Source organism: Cuculus canorus, chromosome 15 (assembly GCF_017976375.1).
Source record: "Cuculus canorus isolate bCucCan1 chromosome 15, bCucCan1.pri, whole genome shotgun sequence".
NCBI lineage: Eukaryota > Metazoa > Chordata > Aves > Cuculiformes > Cuculidae > Cuculus > Cuculus canorus.
The window spans coordinates 12,733,984-12,753,262 of NC_071415.1; the positions used below are offsets into that span (position 1 = coordinate 12,733,984).

General features: G+C 51.1%; 1 protein-coding gene across 6 annotated transcripts in view; it reads right to left on the reverse strand.

Annotated features, from left to right (window-relative positions):
• Nucleotides 1-13,594: 13,594 nt before the first annotated feature.
• The window catches only part of ELFN1 (extracellular leucine rich repeat and fibronectin type III domain containing 1), a 107,356-nt gene continuing 101,671 nt past the window's right edge, over nucleotides 13,595-19,279 (reverse strand). For all 6 annotated transcript variants that reach the window (XM_054081058.1, XM_054081057.1, XM_054081061.1 and 3 more), the window contains one exon: nucleotides 13,595-17,140. In XM_054081058.1, the coding sequence (XP_053937033.1) occupies nucleotides 14,316-16,706 (2,391 nt within the window). In that variant the 5' untranslated portion in view covers nucleotides 16,707-17,140 and the 3' untranslated portion in view covers nucleotides 13,595-14,315. The remainder of the gene's footprint in view (nucleotides 17,141-19,279) is intronic.

A 19,279-nucleotide genomic window follows, 5' to 3' on the forward strand; every position in this document is an offset into this window, starting at 1 on the left:
CCTTCTCTTCGTGACAAGTTGTGTTTTTTTGAACCTCCAACTGACTGATTGAGCTCTCTTTAATATTCCATGTTTTACTTTGAATTCTCTTTGTTGGCTGTTGCTTGTTGTGGGTTTTGTCATTTTTCTTTAATCCTCCCACTGCCTCTTTTTCCTCCCTGGTCCCTCTGATGACTCTTCAACCTGGAACAAAGCCAGAGACCATCAGGAGGTCATTGAAACACAGACGGTTGTTGGATTTAAATAAGGACCAGATAATTTTATGACCATTAACAAAACTCACTGCTATTGCAAGCTAAAATAATAAGGGCGATCGTTTCTCATGGTTCGGGGAGCAAGTTGATTGTCTGTAGGGACTGAGAAGGTAATTTTCCATCCCTGACTTCCCCCCCAGATACGATACAGTTGACTAGATGCACCAGACAGGTCAGGGGGCAGGAGGACGCACATGCAGGAGGATATGTGAGGCATAGGGATTGGCTAGACAGAAACAGCATTTCCCTTATCACCTCTGTTCTCCCACTGCTTTTATCTGGCGGTTGGAAACTTCTGGTATCAGCGTGATGGAAAGTGTTCTCCAGGCAGGTGAAAGGCTCTGAAGTTTGGCAGGTGAACCTTTCCTCTCTCCCTGAGTATCTACTGGGTAACGTTTGTGCTGTATGATTGCAGGCACTTTGCTTTGCTGGTGATGGTGGGTGGTTCATCTGCCAGGCTGTCCCCACAGACGTGGGGACCAAGAAATGGTCTCCCTAAAGAGAAATGAAGAGTGTGAGCCTTACTTTGGACCTTTGGTTTGGAGGTGCCTCCCACTCTCCATTGGACACCAGCTTTGTGTGTAACGGGTGATGGCAAATCACACTGTCCCTCTTTCACTCCTCCCTGCTCTGGCTTTCCCGGCCCTTCTGCATGCACATGTCTTTCTGCAGCTTGTTTTGGGAGTCACGCTCCAGCCCTTGGGGATGTACGTGATCAGCTCCTGCTCCGATCCTGCTGTTATGAGGCAGAGCTGCCCTTAAGTGGCACTCTCTGAAGTGACAGCTCCTCTCAACGTGAGTCCTGGAAGGGGAAGGAGCAACCCCAGAAAGGAGATGGCAAGGAATGAACCAAACCCACAGGGAACCAAGCCACTCACCCCAGCAGCCACACTGAGATGAGGAGGAGCAAGAAAAGCCCCCCCAGATAACACCAGCCTCCTGGATGGATCTTTCCTGCCCAGTGATGGATGTCTTTGGTAGGTCACGCTAGCACTTCATTTCCATGCTGGAGTCTCTTGCTCAGTGCACCAGTATTCTGGACACTGAACCCTGTCCTCCTGTGGGCAAAGCATCACCTGTGTCCTTCCACCCAGGTCACAGGACTACTTGTCCTGTACAGAGATGGCACAAGCCCACCATGCGTGCTTCCATTCCTGAACTGTGAGCCCTGAGGTGAGGATTATAGCTCTGCCGAATCACTTGTTAACTTTGCTAACTCATTAGAAAACACCAAGTGCAGAATAGATCCTCGGCATGCTAATGACTGATTTTAAGGGATCACTGTGGTGGTAAACCATAATTAACAGTGTATAGAAGCATTTCTTATTTAATTACACGCAGACAGAGCTGGGAGACACAGGAAGATTGGTGGGCAAGTTGGGAGCCAGCAGCACTGACTGCCCAGCTCCGACAGGTGACCTCAAGGGTGGTTTGGGCAGTGGCACTCACGGTAGGCTGAGTTGGTTTGGTTGGTGTCTCCCAGCTGGCCGTGGTCATGATCTACAAGGGGTCACATCCTGTACCTCCATTTGCCCATCCAGTAGGAGTGTGGAGTGGCGGTTTGTAGGTGCCTCTGCAGAGCCTTTTCATGAGTCTTCCCCAACAGCTGTGCTTCTGCAAAGGGAGTTGTTAGCGTTTGGGAAGTCGCTGCTCTTCACTGGCAAGGGCAGGATCACAGCTCCTGCAGGAGAGCGGGACGTGCAGCCTGCAGGGGACGTGTCTCCTGCGTGCCGCCAGTTCAGCTAGGCATCCCTCTGCACCCTGCCTGTGTATTTTTCATATAGCAAAAGTGTTCAGGGAAGGTGGAAATCCCACCTGCGTGGAATGCTCAGCCCCAGACACACTGGCAGTTAGGATGGTCCTACGAGTTGCCCTGAAACCCCAACCCCAATCTCGTTCCTGCCCTGTGCAGAGACACCACAGTGCTTGCAACACCATCCAGCCTGGCCAGACCTCTTCCTCAGTTGTCTCCTTAGGAGGAGGATGGCTCATGGGGCTGGAACGGAGCTGTTCCCAAGGTAAGGAAGGCGCAGGGCCCCCCAAAGGCCACGTCTCCACACGTACCCTGTTTCCATCGCTCTTGTTTTCTGGCTTCGTGGTTAACTCTGGCCTTGCACAGTCCCCGTAACTGGTGTTAAATGTAATGAATGATCTTGTCCTCCTTGTTTGTCTCCTCTTTAGTGTAACACTGTAATTAGCTTAATTACCAACAGATTCAAATTTTTTTTTTGGTAACTTAAAATGGAAATTAAATTTTGCACCAGGTTTTACAGGCTGTTAACGGGAATCGAATAATCAAGCCTGACTCCAAGTCCTTGAAAATGAGTATTAAAAAAGGTCTGAATTTGCATATTCATGTTTTTAATAGGGTTCAGAAGGTATATTTGCAACTGATGAAAAGGATTAATTAAGCCTAATTTGCATAGGAAGAACAGCTTAACCCTTTGCATCCTAGCAAGACAGACACGGAGGGTTTGAATACCACAGCTTGATACTTGAGACACAGCACAGGGCTGAGAGCAGCACCCTGCAGAGCATCTTTCTTCCATTTGAGGAGGACAGGACCTGGGGAAGGCAGGTTCTCAGCACCACCCCGGTGCGGTTGGTCCCCTCGTGCCCACAGCCACCTCCCGGGTTTAGCCTCTGTCCCTCTGAGATGGTGGTTTGTGACCTGGGTCTTCCACAGCCGTGCTGTCGTGTCAGGCCTTGAGCAAAACACGCTGCTCCTGCCAGGAGGAGGTGGGCTGGGCAGCTCTAACGTAGTATTAAGAAATCTCTTAGCTAAAGCCAGCCCAGTTCCTGAGCTGTTCACAGCAGGGCTGTTTGCGGCCAGCACAGAATGGGAGCACCCGTGGCTGTGGGGGCACCAAGACCTTCATATCCTAATGTTATCTTGAACTTCTTTTTTTTCTGAGTGAGGCTGATGATAGTCAGGGGTTAAAGGACCTACGGGACCCTCAGACCAGGGTGAGACTCGGTGTGTCCTATCCTGCTCATGGCCATCAGTCTGAGGCTCTGCTCAGGAGGTGACAGCATCCCAAAAGCTGCGACTCATTCAACTTGAGGGTAAGACATAGAGCTGCCTGTACCCTAAATCCCAGCCACCCCCAGCATGGAGAAATTAGCAGGGGTTTGCACAGCTCTGTCTAATCATGATCTAGGAAAAACATATAACCCCCCCAGATAAATCACACTCCCAGCCTGGAAAGCAGAGCAGGAACGTGACACTTCTCAGGGCCCTGCAAAGCTGAGAACAGAGCACAGCTTTGAGTCAGTGCCTGAATGTTGCTAAAAAGTGGGAAAAAATAAATAAATCAGGCATTCATTTTGCTTCAGCAGGTGGTGTGCTGCGTTCCCCTTGTAATGCTTTGGTGGTGCGTGTTGCTAATTATTTTTCGGGTGGAATTTGCTGTGCATAGCGCGCAGGGTTCATTAGACAGAGATGGCTTTGAAGTGGCGTTCGGAATTAATGCTGGCATATGTAAATGTTTCTTGTGCCATGGAAAAGCTGGCTATAAATGATGCATGAGGTCCAGCGAGAGAGATGCTTGCTTTGTTTATACACACCCATTGGGTTTCGTTATGCCAAAAACAGGCAGAGGAAAATCAGCAGTGTCTTGCACAGTCCTTATATCTGCTACTCAGCTGTACGTGAGTGTTTAGCAGAAGTTACTATGGCATCCTTAGCATGCTGCATCCCAAATTTCCTCTGGTCAGAAACGCGTTAGTGACCCAGCAAGCCTGCTGCTGTTTCTGTGCTCAGCTTCTTCCCCAGGTCCCAAGACGATGAGGAGGACACGTCTTGCACTGTAAATTATTGAGGTCCTGACCCATACGCCTCACTTGAGCAAAACCTGCTTCGGGGGAGTGGTACTTAGTAGTAACGCTGGTTTAAGGAGTCTCCTGCTCTCACCTGACTCATCCTCCCAGCGCAGGGTCCATAGGGCCATGCCAGCAGCACGGATGGGGAATATTTCACTTAAGAAGAAAACTTGCAGAAAGAGAAAGAAAACACAAAGTCCGCGAGCGCAGCTGAAAGAGCAAGAGGCAGTGCCTGGGGCAAAAAGCCAGGAGAAGTAAGATCCCTCAACCCCTGTCTCCACCAAAGGCTTTTGATGATGGCACTTCTCCTGCTGGGCATGTCCCAGAAAAGCAGAGTTCAGCCGTGGGCTCTCGTCTGCTCTGGGGGTGTATTTTAGCCCAGCAAATGCTTTCAGAGTTAAAACTTGTGCATCTCTTATATAAAGCAGCAGGATCCCTGTTTGGTCACTCAACGGTAAGGCAGGGAAATAGCTCTCCAGCGTGTTCTTGGAGCTCTCCTTCACTGCTGGGGTTGGGCAGGTCATGGGTGAACCATTGCCCTCTCATGGTTGCTGCCCTGGCAGCTCATGGGTGAGCTGAAGACCTTGCACAGTCCAAGGATGGTTGGTGGGACCCAGCTGTGTAGCCCCATGGAGATATGCCTCCAGCGTGAGGCTGGAACACCTGCGGCAGGGTCACTGGGGGACCCACGACTCGGCCAAGTGAGGTCTGGAGCATCACAGGGTGCCTCTATGGGTGCAACTGAGCATCTGTGCAGTTCCCTTTCTCTAAAATGAAGAGGCAGCGTTTTAGTGGGCATCTAAGCTGAGAAGGCCAAAAAACATTGTGAAGCAAGTGGTGTAAGAGAACAAGTGGCGGGTGGGGGTACGTGCAATGGATGCACTGACAGCTGCTTTGCAAAGCACTATAACCCCATGATGGTTGGTTTGAGTTAGACATAAATGAACTCTCTGTTGGTTCCCATCAGTAGCAATACAAAAAAAGGATTTTCAGCCCCAGGGCTGTGTGCTGGGCGATGCTGGCCAACTCGGGCAGTTGCACACTGACTGCAGCAGCTGCTGGTTTTGAGCGAGTGACCCTGCACCAGGGTCACAATGCAAAGCCTCTGGCAGTACCTGGTGTTCGAAGGATTTGTTGCTCAGCCACGTTGGGGCTGGATGTGTGTCAGGCTGAATGGCTCCATCCCAATAAGAGTTTCATCCTTTTGGCTGTTTCCGCCTGGTACCTAACTGGGAACAGCCCCCAGACCCTTGGCCATCCCGAGAAAATCAGGGAGCGTGCGTGGAGCAGCCGCTCGGGCGCTCATCCGCTCCTCCACTGCCGCTGCCAAGAAAACAGGCTGGAAATCACCGAGGTGCAACTATGTCGTGTTTTCTCTGCAGTGTTTACAAAATCGCTTGCTCATCAAACACAAAAGGAACTGTTTACTTTTTAAGTAAAACAAACATAAAATGCCTCCATCTTTATTGCTGTTCAAAAGGCTGCTTTGTTCCCTCCAGCCTCTGCGCTTGCCAAGGCAATAGGGCTGCGCAGTCGGGGTCTCTCCGGGCTGGAATCATCCACCCAGCCACCCACAGTTAAAAGCCCACACTTCTGCCCTGTGGATGCCCCATCCCTGCTCGCATAGATGCTGCCACAGGGGTGGTTCTTAGGCAGTAGACCCCAAGTTTTGGAACTGTTGGAGACCTGGACCCATCCGTGGTATGCTTCCAGGCCAGACCTCCAGATGAGCTCCCTGTCATAGATCCCCTTTGGACAAGCTCAAGGTGAGGAAGGGAGGAGCTGAGCAAGAAGCTGTTACTGAGAGCTGAGATGTTGTTGTATTTTCCTACTTCCAACTGTTTATTTACCAGCACGTTGGAGAGCAGTGATCTCTTCCTCATGCCTTACTGAGAAGCTCAGCTGTGAAATGACTAAATGAACCATCCCTTTTTATTAGCCTTTGGACTTAGCAGAGGAGCAATCAGTTAATGGCTGACCAGTTTTTGAAGATGCTAAGCACATTACAAGTGCTAAGTAGTATTATTTTCCCTGCAATGTTTTATTTTTCCCTCTGAATATTCAATTTAAATAACCCTCCCAATTACATTATCCGGTTTCATGGTGCTGCTTACGATTCACTCACCTTTCTGGTTTCCAGGTCTCTGCAAGCCTCATCCTAACCTTTGCCACTCAATCCTGGGCTGAAATGTCTTTTGTTCTAGGTCCAGCATCTTCTTAAAATCAAAAGCAACCACGTCACTTCTCCACAGGTACTTTGGCCTTTGCCTCCTTGCTCTTGCTTATTTATGTGATTCCCCTTTCTTAACAGAGGAACATCTTGCAACCTTTCCCTTTCCTTCCAGCTAAATTAGCTCCCTGGATAAGCTGTCTCCTCCCACTTGCTGACATCTTCCTAAGATGCCTTGTGCTGGTTTGGTTTCTTTCTTTGGGAAAGGGCTGATCCTTAGGATCAGCGATCCAAAGAAGGGCTTTGTACTGAAGTGCCACTCAAACTATCTCGTCTCACCTGGAAGTCTGCAGCCACATACACCTGTGGCTTTGCGGAGGAGGATGGGGCTGACTCAGATATCACACCTGGTGGGCGAACCCACCCCTTCTCCTGATAGCTCCAGAGCAGCAGCTGCTGGCTGAGTCCTTCACAGCCACAGATGGGCTCTTCTGGGTGTGCTGTTCTCCAAAGCCAGCCTGGAGCAGGAACTTCTCAGTTCTCTCAAAAAGAGGAGCCTCCTGACTCTATCAGAAAGGGTTCGACCACCTCTGATGGTGAGGGGCAGCTCTCAGCTCTGCTCTAGCACCTCCATCTCTGCTTTCCCACTATTTTGACCCTTTTTGCCTCCAGGACAAAACTGTGAGGTGAGTGGGGCATCAGAAACCAGCCCATACCTCCCCTCTCCCTCCTTCCCAGTTGCAAGTTCTGCTGGAGATCAGAGGTTTGGAGTGGTCACTCCAGGCACCTGCCCTCCCCAGCCCCTGCTGCCAGTCTCCTGGCACATGTCTTACCTCAAGCCCTTGTGTTTGCATTTGACTGCCTTTTAGGAGCAGTGATCACCCCGCGGGGCTGGAGGAGGCTGTGGAGCAGCACAGGGGTTTGTCAGCTGTCAGTGTTTGAAGGATTTCTCATGCGTAGGGCTGCCACGTCTCTGGCTGGGATTTCCCAGGCAGAGACATATGTGTGTGAGCTCTGCAGTGGGTGGTAGTGTCGTTACAGCCAGAATGATATAAGGATATAATTGAGATAAGGTTTATATGGAGAGGTAATATCTCTTATTGCGACACCTGACGTGGCTGGGAAAACAAAACACAGCAGCTTTTGTGCACAAAGCTCTTTGTCAGCCTGAACTGAGCTGAAAGCATCAGGGAGGTCTCGCATGGACATTGGCGGATGGTTCATGCCCACGTACTCCGTGGCTGCTCGGCCAGGGGGGCGCTGGCTCTGCCACCCCCTTGGAGCGGCTCCAAGCGACTGCTCCGCTCCCACTGCTCAAATCTTACTGCGACACAAATCGCAGGTGGGGCAGGAGGGCACATTTGGGAGAAGCAGGTTTTAAGTGCCAACGGCAGGGAATGGGAACCTTTGTGTCTTGGCTACAAATGCAGAGGAATGAGATTAATTAATTTAGCTGCATCGCCTGAATAGCGCCAATGTTTACTTACGAGACCACAGATGAGCTTTCGCAGTACCCAGAGAGGCCTCCTGCTGCTCGGATGGGCTGGGTTGCTCTTGATTGCAGGGCAAGAGATGCCCAAGGAGAGCTCTGCTGCGTAAAAGCGATGCTGAGAGAAAGAAAAAGATTTAAGAGGCTGCCAGCAGAGACAAGCTGCAGGCACCACATACAAAATTTGAGGCATCCCATCACACCCCTGCAGATTAGGCAGAACTGGCCAGGGGCTCGTGCAAAGACAGAGGAGGCTGTCAAGTCTGGACATTGTGGCGTGTTGAGCCAGACCAGAGGGCTGGAGAGCTGCAACGAAGGCGAGTGAGGTGGGAGGAAAGCGTGGGTGTTATATGCGGGGCTGATCGTTCGCTTTCACAGCTGGAAACACTAAAAAATGTGATGACCCAGAAGAGAGCCCAGGAGATGAACAGGAACGTAGCGGGCAGCACTTGAGTAGCTTAATGGAGAAGATGGACCAGGAGAGAAGAGTTCATTAGAAAAGGGCATTGCACGGTAGAGAGAGGGGAGGATAGAAGCCATGAGAAAGCTGATAAAAGACAGAAATGGAAATCTTTTAGTCCCAAAGAAAGCAATGATGGAGTACATTAATGAGGTCTTTAATGGTGACGTAAGTAAAGGTGAGCAGCAAATGGCTATTTCCAGACAGCTGAACTGAGTGTGAAAAAACAGATGTTGATGGGATGTGAGGAGCAATCAGCACATATAGGAACAACAGTGCACCCAGTGTTATTAACATTCCCACTGAATTATTAAAGAGGCACAGGCATGCAAACTCAGACGCTGGGGAGATTCTTCTAGTTACTCTGCAAGGACAGAGGAGTCGCAGAAGGAGGGAAACAGGCACGTTCACAGGATTTGGACCAAAGGAAAAGGCAGCGAAACTAGAGTAAAAACTAGAACCCTGTTTGGCCACTCCCCGCATCCGTGGTATTTTGGTGTGTTCTCATCCATTGCACAGACAAAACTGAGTCCAGAAAACTGTCTTCACTCCGAATCAGATGATTTCCCTTCATTAAGTACTGGGTGAGGGGCAGGGAAGGTAGGAACTCTCAAGGCACCATTTGGATAATCCCTACCACCCTTCCTTTGGTGCTGGTGGGCTGGCTGGGAGGGGTGAGACAGAGGCTATGATACAAAGGAGATGTGAAAAAGAGTGTAAATAAATTCAGGTGAGGTCAAAATCACTGCTACAAGCCAAGGCACGGCTGTTGGGTTGGGTTCTCCAGCACCACCGACCATGCACACCAGTAGCTTCACTGCCTTCAGCACCTCAGAGCATCGTCAGGCAGCAGTGGTTTGGACACGGAGGAATGGTAACATGTGGTTCACCTCTCTTTAAAGCGCAATTTCATCTCCAGACACCTACCCAGGAAAACCAACTTAGGACCCCATGAAGAAAGGCTGTGGTGAGTAAATGGGGAGGAAGGAGCTGGAGGAGAGAACTGGGGCACCTCCAGGTCCACACCTGCCTGGCAGTGCTCCATGGATCCACGCAGTGTTGCGGCCACGCTGCTACGGGACAAGATCTGTTCATGACCTCTGCGCATTTAGAGGAGAATTAGGGCTTCCCCCAAATAACCCCTTGATCCTTTGAAGACCGTCCCATCTTCTCTGCTCTGTCCCCATCCTGTGTCCGTGTGCATCCATGTCATCACAGCTTCAAGCCTTGGGATGGTAGCACTGTCCTCGCAGGGTGCAGCAGAGGAAAGGGATGCGGTATGCACTGAAGAGGAGCTGAAGCCAAGGTGAGCCAGTCCCAAAATGGGCAGGGAGGGTGCTGATGCGCCCGGCACGTTGTCAGTCCTCACCCTGAGAGCACTTGGATGCAAATAAATTCCAACTTGGGCTCCCAAACTCCTGCTCTGTCAACTGTGCTAAAAATAGCCTAACGCAGTGCGTGCTGGCTTCAATCACCCTCATCGATCCGCTGCTTTTGGGTCTGGTCCAGCATCACCGCAGCACATCCCTCTGCAGCCCGGAGTCTTCCCTGGACCCCTCCTCACCCAAAGGATCTGTGTTATTGGGCCACCTCCTCCGCACCGTCCCCGACCCTTGCTAACCCCCCTGTCCTGCAAGCGAGGTGTTTCCTTGCTCCAGCAGACGACAGGCAGCCAGGCTGCAGTAAGCGTGAGGCAGAGGGGTGGGGGTTATGCTGCAGCTCTTCTGCAGAGATGCATCTACCACCGTGATGAGTTTGGGGGTCTCAGGAGTGCTTAGTTCACCAAGACCTAGCGGCAGTTCAGGGAAGGGCTGATGTAGACACAGGGCAGAAGGGAGCTTTTAAAAGTGGTTTAACTGGACTCCCTGGAAGTGAGGGAATGTGCAGGTGCGGGAGCTGGGTGGGCTGCTGGAGGTGGTGCCCCGGGCCATGCTCTGACGTTGGTTCTCTGGTGGCCCTGGGCATCACGCAGGTGTAGATGCCTGAGCTGACCCATAAGCCTCAATGGGGCTGGAGGGGAGGCACTTACAGCCCTGGGAAAGGACCCTCTGCTCAGCGAGCACCATATGTCACTGGCTTGATGTGAGCAGAGTCAGACAGTCTGTCTGTTGTCATGGTCTGAGTGCTGACTGGGGAGCATCTGCCTCCCTTAGGACCCTGTGCACGCTCATGAATGCCCTCCTCTGCAATTTGCACTCACTGTGATCCAGCTGAAGCCCCCAGGAGGCTCAAATGCTGGGCTGGGAGCAGGCAGGACACCTCCAACACACATCAGCTGTGAAGAAGGAGGCAGCCACCAGCTCTAGGGCAGGTGGTTGCTCTCAGGAATGCTGAGCTTCAATGGCACATGTCTGTATAGAGGTTTCTGTCCTAATTTATAGACTTTTAAAAAATATTCAGGCTCTGGATGTCACACAGGCTTTGCAACATGTGATAAAGTCCTTTGCTGACTCTTGGCCAGAGCAGGGATTGAGCTGTGGGTAATTTGGGGCACTGATTTGTGCTCCAACAAGAAGGTGTTGCTGAGATGCTGGGGGAAGAAGCAATGATGGGTCCCTCTGCTCCTTTTCTCTGTTTCTTTGCCGCAGGGAAACAACTGCTCTCCCTTAAAAACAAGAAGTCTCTCAGAACAGCTTTTCTTGATGCCTTCTCTGGCCTCTCCAGGGGCTGCTGCCTGTCCTGTGCCGGTCACAGCCGCTCCCGCTCCCTCGCCTTCTCCCGCCTCTGCACTGCACACATCTCCCTGCCTTTCATCCCTCTCTCTCCCTTTCTTTCCCTTTCTATTTGTTTATATCCTGTGATGGCAGAGCTCAGGCTGCTGCAGGAGGGGGATATGGGAACCTCCAGGTCCTCAGTGCTTGTGGTGGCTTTCTGTGCTGGCTCCCAGTTCACTGATCCCTATTGCCCCTTGAGGTGGAGCAAAATGAAGGAGAAACCTTTCCCCTCACCTTCCTACCTCTGCGTTCAGACACGTTTTGTATGTCCCCCCTTTTTGCTTCACTTGGAGCCCTCTTGCTTTGGATGTGTTTGGGGTGATAAGAGCAGCCTGGCTGGATGAGGTAGCATTTCTCTTTGCGGAAGCAGCTTGAGAAATTGGGTGGTTGAACTAGAAACAAATTAAAGAGGAGCACCCAACAGGCTGCAGCTGGTGGAATTCTCCCTCTGCCCTTAAAAGGGTCAGTAAAGCAGCTGCCTCAGGGGGTGAAGGATGCTGTGGACAGAGCTCACCAGGAGGTCCATGTCTGGTGGCCGTGGAGAACTTCTCTTTTCTTGCCTGGCTTATTTCTCAGCTCACCTTGTGGCAGCTTGTGCCAGGGGACATGGACCACGGCTGCCAGGACTGCACCCTGTCTTGGAGGGAGGGCAAGGAGCAGCATGGCCATTGCATCACCACCCGAGGAGCCACCTGGAGCTCTCTGAGACCCACAGCGAGGCCCCAGCAACCACACAGGTATGGGGAGCTGCATGTGCAGGTACTTCCTTTGGAGTTACCCTGGAGATGGAGAGATCTTTATCCCTTCTAACCCTCTTTTTCTCTAATTGCAAAGAGTTTGCATCTGGGAAGTGTTTAATTCAGAAAAGCCAGCACTGCTCTATCACATTTCCTGTGTCGGTCTCTATTAGTTTATGACCACCGAAATCCTGGTGTGAAAACAGAATCAGGCTTCGATTTCACCTGCCCCTGCTGTTTTATGCCGCTAACAACTTTGCATTTCTATAGCGGCTTTTATTCTGGGAGCTAAACGGGCTTCACAGACAGGCAATTAATTAATCCAACCTCCCCAGTCAGCCTACGCCCTCAATGCCACAAGGAAGTGTTTTGCAGAGGAGGAAACAGAGGCAGAGAGGAGCAAAATGACTTGCCCCAGGTAAAGAGATGAACTGGCTGCTGCCGTGCTGTTGCCCCCACAGCGAGGTGTTACGCTCTGCTGGTGGCACCATCGCTCTTAGGAGCCATGGAGATGGTCATGATGTCACTTCCAAACTGGTGTGGGAGCTGGTTGCAGGGTAGGGAGAGTGACTGAGGAAAGTTTTATCGGTGACTGCTATTGCTGGAGCATCTAAGCCCAAATTAACTCACGAACTGCCACCTCAGCCTCTTCCTGAGGAATCCTCTGAGACCATGAAACAGCGCCACGAGGTTCCACCACAATCTCCCCCAGCTTTGCTTGCTGAACAACTCCTGTCTCTCCAAGAGGCACTCAGGATTTGCAAGGGAAGGCGAGTTCAGCTGAAGACTTTGCTTTGGTGCAGGTGCTACAGCTGAGATTTGGGGAGGGACCCACCGTGGACACAGGACAAGAGAGGGGTGATCCTCAGCTCCCCTTTCCAGGTTCTTCTTCACTGATTGGTGAGCAAGACACAGCTCTGGGAAGCTGCACACTGTGGGGAGGATCTGACTCACCTGGAAGGGGTGGAGAAATGTGCCGTTGCTCATGCAGAGTGAATACATTCCTGGGGAAATCGCCTGCCTTTTATTATGAAACCCTGCTAATGGTTTGTTGTCTACACAAATAACCATGAGGAATGAACTCATGCACTTCCCAGCCTGCTCCGTGTCCTCCTGGCTCAGCTCCTTTCTGAACAAACATAACCTTTTGCAAGAATACCTGTCAAAATCACTTTGAAATGTTGGAATAACAGGATGGGGTATGGTTTGCTCCTGGGCCCTAGTGCTCATCTGTCAGGACTAAAGATGTCCATCCAGAGTTGTGAGCAGAATGCAAGAGAGAGACTGGAAAGCTGCAGGACCCCAAAGGGCTGCTCATTGTCACATGCTCCCTGGAGGAGCCAAGCAGCTCCACAACCCTAGTGTAGCCCTAGCGAAATGAGGGGTCTTGTAACTCAGCTGGAGCTAATCAGGGCAAAATTGTGTCCTTCAGCCACCATCGTGGCCAGGGATTGCCTTCGGAGCCGCAAAGCCTCCCTCCTCCTCCTCACCTCATGAGCAGGGCATCACCTGTGAGTGTTTCGGAGATGAAGCAAAAGCTGTTGAGTCTTGGACTCGCATTGGACAAAAATGGCTGAGGGGCACGCGGCACCTTGGGTACCGTTTTGGAGTCCCAAGGGTTGCTCAGGGGCTCCCCAAGGTGTCCATCTCCAAAGCCACTAGTGGAAAATGGGAGCCAAACTGGTCCTTGGGCAGTGCCAGGACTGCAGGCAGGAGGTGCTACGTGCCGCCCAGGGGCTTGGACACAGACCGTTGTTGGGAGAAATCAAACCCAAACACTTGGAAAACCAAACATTCCCCCCCTCCAAAAAATATGCTGTCAACCACCCGCCCACCAACGAACCAACAAAAAATGTTCTTCAAACCAAACTCCATCTCTTTCTCTAAAATCCATGATTAAAACCTGATACAAACAGGTGAATATAGATATAGATATATTTTAGTAGATGTAGTATTTTTTTTCTCCTCTCTCTCTCTCGTTATACAGCAAACATTGCAAATATAGAAATTTTCTCTGTACAATTAACGACTTCGGTTTACAATGCAATGTGTGGTAAAACCTTCAGTGAGTGAAAATGTGAACGGGCCTTCAACCGGGTAAAAGTCTAAACTGGAAGACTCCGTTTGCAAAAACAGCCCAAAGGATGGATCTCCTTCTGGTCTCTTTTTGGTTTTTGTTGCTGTTTTTGTTGCTGTTGATTTTGGAAGGGAAGGAAGGAAGAACACAAACTGTTCACAAAGAATCCACAAAATCACGGAATAGGGACTCATGCAATGCAATACTGGGAAACACCAGACCTCAGCTCTCTGCCTGCTCTTTTGCTTTCTTTTTATATGCGATTTTTTCTCTTTTTTTCCTTATTTTCTTAAAAAAAAATCAAAGTGAAACAAAACTTTTTTTTTTTCACTCCACAGTTTGTTTTTCTTTTTGTAAAGTCTGTGTTCAAATTTGGTGCGTGTCTCACCAACGTGAGGACATTTTAATATCTCGCTTTATATATTATATAGAATATTTATAGATTTCCATAATTTGATCTCTCTTTTATTTTTATTGATTTTTTTTTTTATTATTTTATTTTATTTTGTTTCAAAGACAGTCTGGATAAAAATAGCTGCTGCGGATTTCTTTTGGTCCAGTTAGTGTGTTAAGTCACGAGTTGAGTGAGGACTCAGGACTTTTGCTGGGCGGAGACGCCCTTCCAGTAGTCTAAGATGTCGTGAAGATCCTCGTCTTTGGCAAACTGGACCTTTTTGCGTAGGGCATGGCCGGCTGCCATATACTCCTCCTCGTCTTTGTGCCGCTTGCGGTTGAGTTTGAAGCGCTCCCAGATGCTGTGCGATGGTTTGCAGGTGTACTCTGGGCTGGAAGTGTAGCTCAGGTTGTGATATTGAGGCGAGAGCTGGGAATAGGCCAGGTCTCTGGGACGAGGACGGGTCAGAGGCTCCAGGATGGAGGGCTTTCGCCCTGCCATGCTGTCGTGCTGCTCTCCTTGGTGCGAGCCGGGGTACGAGTGCCGATGTTCACTGTACTGACGGATCTTCTCTGCCTCTGCCCGCAGGATGGCCGCGGCCGGTGTCACAGTGAGGATGGTGTCGGTGGTAGGGGACGTCTTCTCGATGTATTTGGCTTCTGATTTGTGGCCCGATCCCTCGGAGCGGTAGGACCTGGGGCTCCGTATGGAGCCGCTGGAAGAGGTGCTGGAGCGTTTGGGGGCTGCCTCCATGCTGTGGTGTCGCTGGAGAGGGTGGTTGTAACTTTCCTTGTAGACGGGGGAGAGGAATCCGTGCTTGCTGGGGATCTGCTCTGACAAGAGCACCAGCTGAGGCTCCACTGTAGACACTGCCCCCGATTTCACCCCTTGGAAGGAGGTGGACTCAGATTTCAAGGCATCGATGCAGTTGTTGATGATCTGGTTCACCTTGTCCACCTCCTTGGCAATGGTGGAGATTTCAGCCACAGAGCTCTGGGTGTCTGGTGGCAGGGACAGCTCGCAGTCTCGCCTCTCCGGCTGCTCGCCCGTCCTCACCTCCATGTAGTTGCCTTTGGTGGCCTTAGGGGTCTCGCTGCTGTCAATCAGCTTGTACTGCTCGACCTCACCAGCAGAAGGCAGGTAGGGGATGCGGGTCACCGTCTCCCCGCCCAGCATCTGTCCTTGGGACAGCTGGGTGATGCTGGTGGTCTCCATTTCTGGCCCATATTTCAGCTCGATGATGGTCTTCTTCATGCTGCCGGCAGCCTTTTTGTGCTTCTCTTCCTGCTGGCGCCTCTTCCGGAGACAGTAATACACAACACCCAGGACAATCACCATGCCAAAGAGACAGCCCAGGATTGTCATGATATAATGAGTGGCAGTGGAAGGGGTGGGCACCGGCTCCTTACGGTTGGGTCTAGTGGGTGTGATGGTGACACAGGTGTGGTTGTATTTGGAGTATTGGTGGACAGAGACTACACAGTAGGTGTAATCTCTTTGTGCTACTAGGTTGCTCACGGTGATGTTCTCCTCCTTCTTCCTGAGCTTGGTGATCATGGAGGAGAAGCCATTTTCAAACTGGGATAGGATGTACATCTTGCTGAAGGGGTAGGGGATCTGCACGGTGAGGACGGCCGAGTTGTGGTTGAGGTGCTTCACCTGGATGTTGGGGCGCACCTCTGTTTCGCCAATGGGTGTGAAGAGGGAGAACTGCGGGGTCGTGCCATCGCCAGAGGAGCATTCCTCCTCAGAGCAGGGGCTTTCAGAGGGCACCGTGGTCGCTTGGTACCTGGGAGGGATAAAACGAGGGATCACAGTGTAGGAACCACCGGTGCAAAGGGAAGAGAGCATGCTCAGAGCATTGCGGTAGCCAGTCCGGCCTTGGCCTAACAAGTAGTAGCCCGTATAGTCAGGTGGAGAGTCGCACTGCATCCGATCATATGTGCGTGTCATGTTGGTGAAAGCCTCCAGCCATTGCAGGAAGCCGAGGAGCTCGCAGGAACAGTAGAAGGGGTTACTGTAGAGTTCACAGACAGAGAGCTTATTTAGGCCCCGAAAAGTGTTGCTGTCGAGTCTCTGAATCCTGTTCATGGACAGGTCAATGTTCACTATGTTGGGGCACTCCCAGAAGGCATTGGGGGTGACGGACTCGATGAGGTTGGCCTGGAGATAGAGGTACTCCAGCTTCCCCAGGCCCCGGAGGATGCCCTCAGTGAGGTTCCTCAGTCGGTTGTAGCCCAGCTGCAGCACCTGGAGGTTGAACTGTCCTGAAAAGGCACCATCCTCGATGTAGGAGATCTCGTTCTTCGTCAGGTTGAGGTATGTCAGGTTGCCAAAGCGGCTGAGTGAGGCGTACTGCACACTCTTGATCTTGTTGTCATTCAGCCGCAAGTCCACGATGGTGCTGTTGATTTGCTGGGGGATGGACTCGTAGGGGGGCTGGTTTTGGCTGCAGATGGCCAACCAAACAAAGCCCTTGTCCCCTTCAATAAGCCAGCAGTCTGCCCGCACCCCACCAGTGTGCAGGAGAGAGACGGCTGCCACGCATACGCAGAAGGCTGACGTCGCGGCCCACCGGCGACCTGCCATCTGGAAGGGCGGTGTGGAGAAGGGGTTCCTGGTCTTCCAGAAGGGGGGAGCAGGATAGGGGCCAGGAAGACGTGGGCTAGTGCTTCTTCGGCAGCTTTGCTCGCCTCTCCCTTCTCCTCATGGCTTGGAGGCAAGGGGGAAGCATCCGTGGAGAAAGCAGACCTCGGTGTCCACAGTACTTGGCAGCCACCGGCTGGGGGCTACTACCAAGCCCTGGGTGGCTGAGGCTGGTCCCACATCACCAGGTCTCTGGCATCTCAGGGAGGGAGTCATGGAGTTAGGTGCTCATGTGGAGTCTCTTTGGCTTAGAGACAACCCTTCCTCTCAGTTTTTATAGCACGTCTTGTTTTCTTTTTGCTGCCCATCGTCACAGTTGTCCCCATCTCCGTGTGCCTCCACAGGTGTGGCTGTGCCCGTTCAGTCCCTCAGCTCACCTGCACGAAAGACAAGAACAAACTAAACCCAAAGGAAAAACAACATTTAGAGGTATTGAAGATGCACTCAACTACCTTCTTAATGTTTGGCACTTGCCTTCTAACTTTGGCTACAACCTTTCAAGGAGCCTTTGGTTTTTTCGGGCACTGCTGCCAGCACCATTTGGCAGCACGAGGGAAGGTGGTCACTGACCTTGTAGGTCACCATCCTTTGAGTGCATTGTCCAGTGCCACGTTTTAGGCAGTGGAGAGACCAGCGCACATCCAGGGCACTGTTTGTCTGACCTATTTAGGTGTCTACCTTAGGAGGAGAGGAGTGATGCCCCAGAAGTGTCTGTTCCTCTCCACTGAGAGCAGATGAAGTCTAGACAACTCGCTCTGATGTAGATTTGATGCTGCAGTGTTTTGCTGAGGGGATTTCTAACCGTCTCGTATGCTGGTGTGCGCAGCAGAGGTGCCCACAGTGGGGTTTGGTGATTGAGGACACTGTGGCTCCGACTGCATTGCTGCATGGTGTTTAGGATAAAGCCCTGTATCAAGCACCTGTCCTGTTTCTGGGAACCTGAGCAGTAGTTGCAGGACACTGTTTGACTACAGAACACCCTACTGTGGTTGTCCACCACTCGATGTCCTTGTCTGTGGTTGGGACTTGCTCTTTGTCTCCAAGACTTATCTCTCTACTGGGTGAAATGACGCAGAGGTGGGGAGGATCCTCAGCTGTTCACTGGCATAAGAGGAGTGTTCACCAGAAGAAGGGATGAGACGTTTCCTCCCCAACTAGAAACAGCTGCTTGAAGACCAGGAAGAGTCTTCACTGGACTTAAACTTATGGGGCTGCCAGCAGCCTCACTTCCTACAGAAAAACTCTCATTCCTGGCTCACATTTTCCATTATGTTTTTCCTTATGTTTTTGATGAAATATAAATATCCATGGACAGCACTTCTACTTCCTTTTGTAGTTTCCTAGGAAAACAAGAAGGCAAAAGTGGAGAGGAGGGAACTGCATGAGCATCAGCATGTCCTGGGTCGTGCTTTGCTGCAAGACGCTGATATATATCATCCGTGGACATCTCTACTGGCAAACGGCTCTCTGACCTGGTAAGATGGATGCAGTGAGGTGTTGTGGCAGAGTTGCCAACAAATGGGGAGAAAATATTATGGTCTATCTAGAAAAAAAATCCTTCTTGGGACTTCTGCTGGGAATGGGAGCTCTGGTTGTCTCCCTTGTCCCAGGACAGACTGTAAGAGACAAGGAAGACATCACCAGCACTGCTTGAAAACACAGCTGGTAGGAACTGGAAGTTTCTTGGCCATCCATAAAGGAAACAGGGGCACATCTTACATCTAAATTGTCTTTGATTGGATGTGCATAATAGTATAAGTCCAGAAATTGGTTTCTAAACCGTTTCCCAGTGCCCAGGCAGCAACGGGACTGTGCTGGGTGCTGCATGCCTGAAACTTGCATGAGGCTGATCGATTGTCAAAGGATGTTTAGAGGCAGATGCCATATCCTCACCCCTGTCCTGAAGAAATCAGCTTCTTTTCCACCCATGATACCAGGCAATGAAGCAGACCATGTTTCATTGCAGGGATCCCTGTTAACCATTCACAGTTTATACCTCAGTAAACAGGCCATTAATAATAAGCAGTAAAACAGTTTATTTGTTCTTTCTGGATTGTGAACAATGAGTCTATTCCCTGGTGGCACAGTTGGGCTTCTAGTACATGAATAACAAGATTTCATCTTGTGTCTGCTCTCAGCACATGAAACTCTCCAGGCACCCTGTCCTCCAGCAAATGCCCCACCAGCTGCTAGTGGAGATGAGGCTGTAGGAGAAACCACCAGCCAGACCCCAGCGCCCCCACAGAGGGCACTGTGCGGTACACCTTTCCAGCAGACTGTACTTTCCATGGTGGTCCTGTAGTCATGTGTGGGCGAGATGTACTGGCCCGAAGATGATGCTTCTGTGGGGCCGTGTCTGGGTACCTGCGGGTCTCTCTCTGCCTCCCCAGTGCGTGGTGCTGTCCTATCCCTGCTACGTTTGGTGGTAAGCTCAACAAAACCAGGTTTTAAAAAGCTTTCTAGTAATGAGCCTTAAGTGGAAGGGATGCTGAGGGCAAGGCAGCTGAATCTCAGCT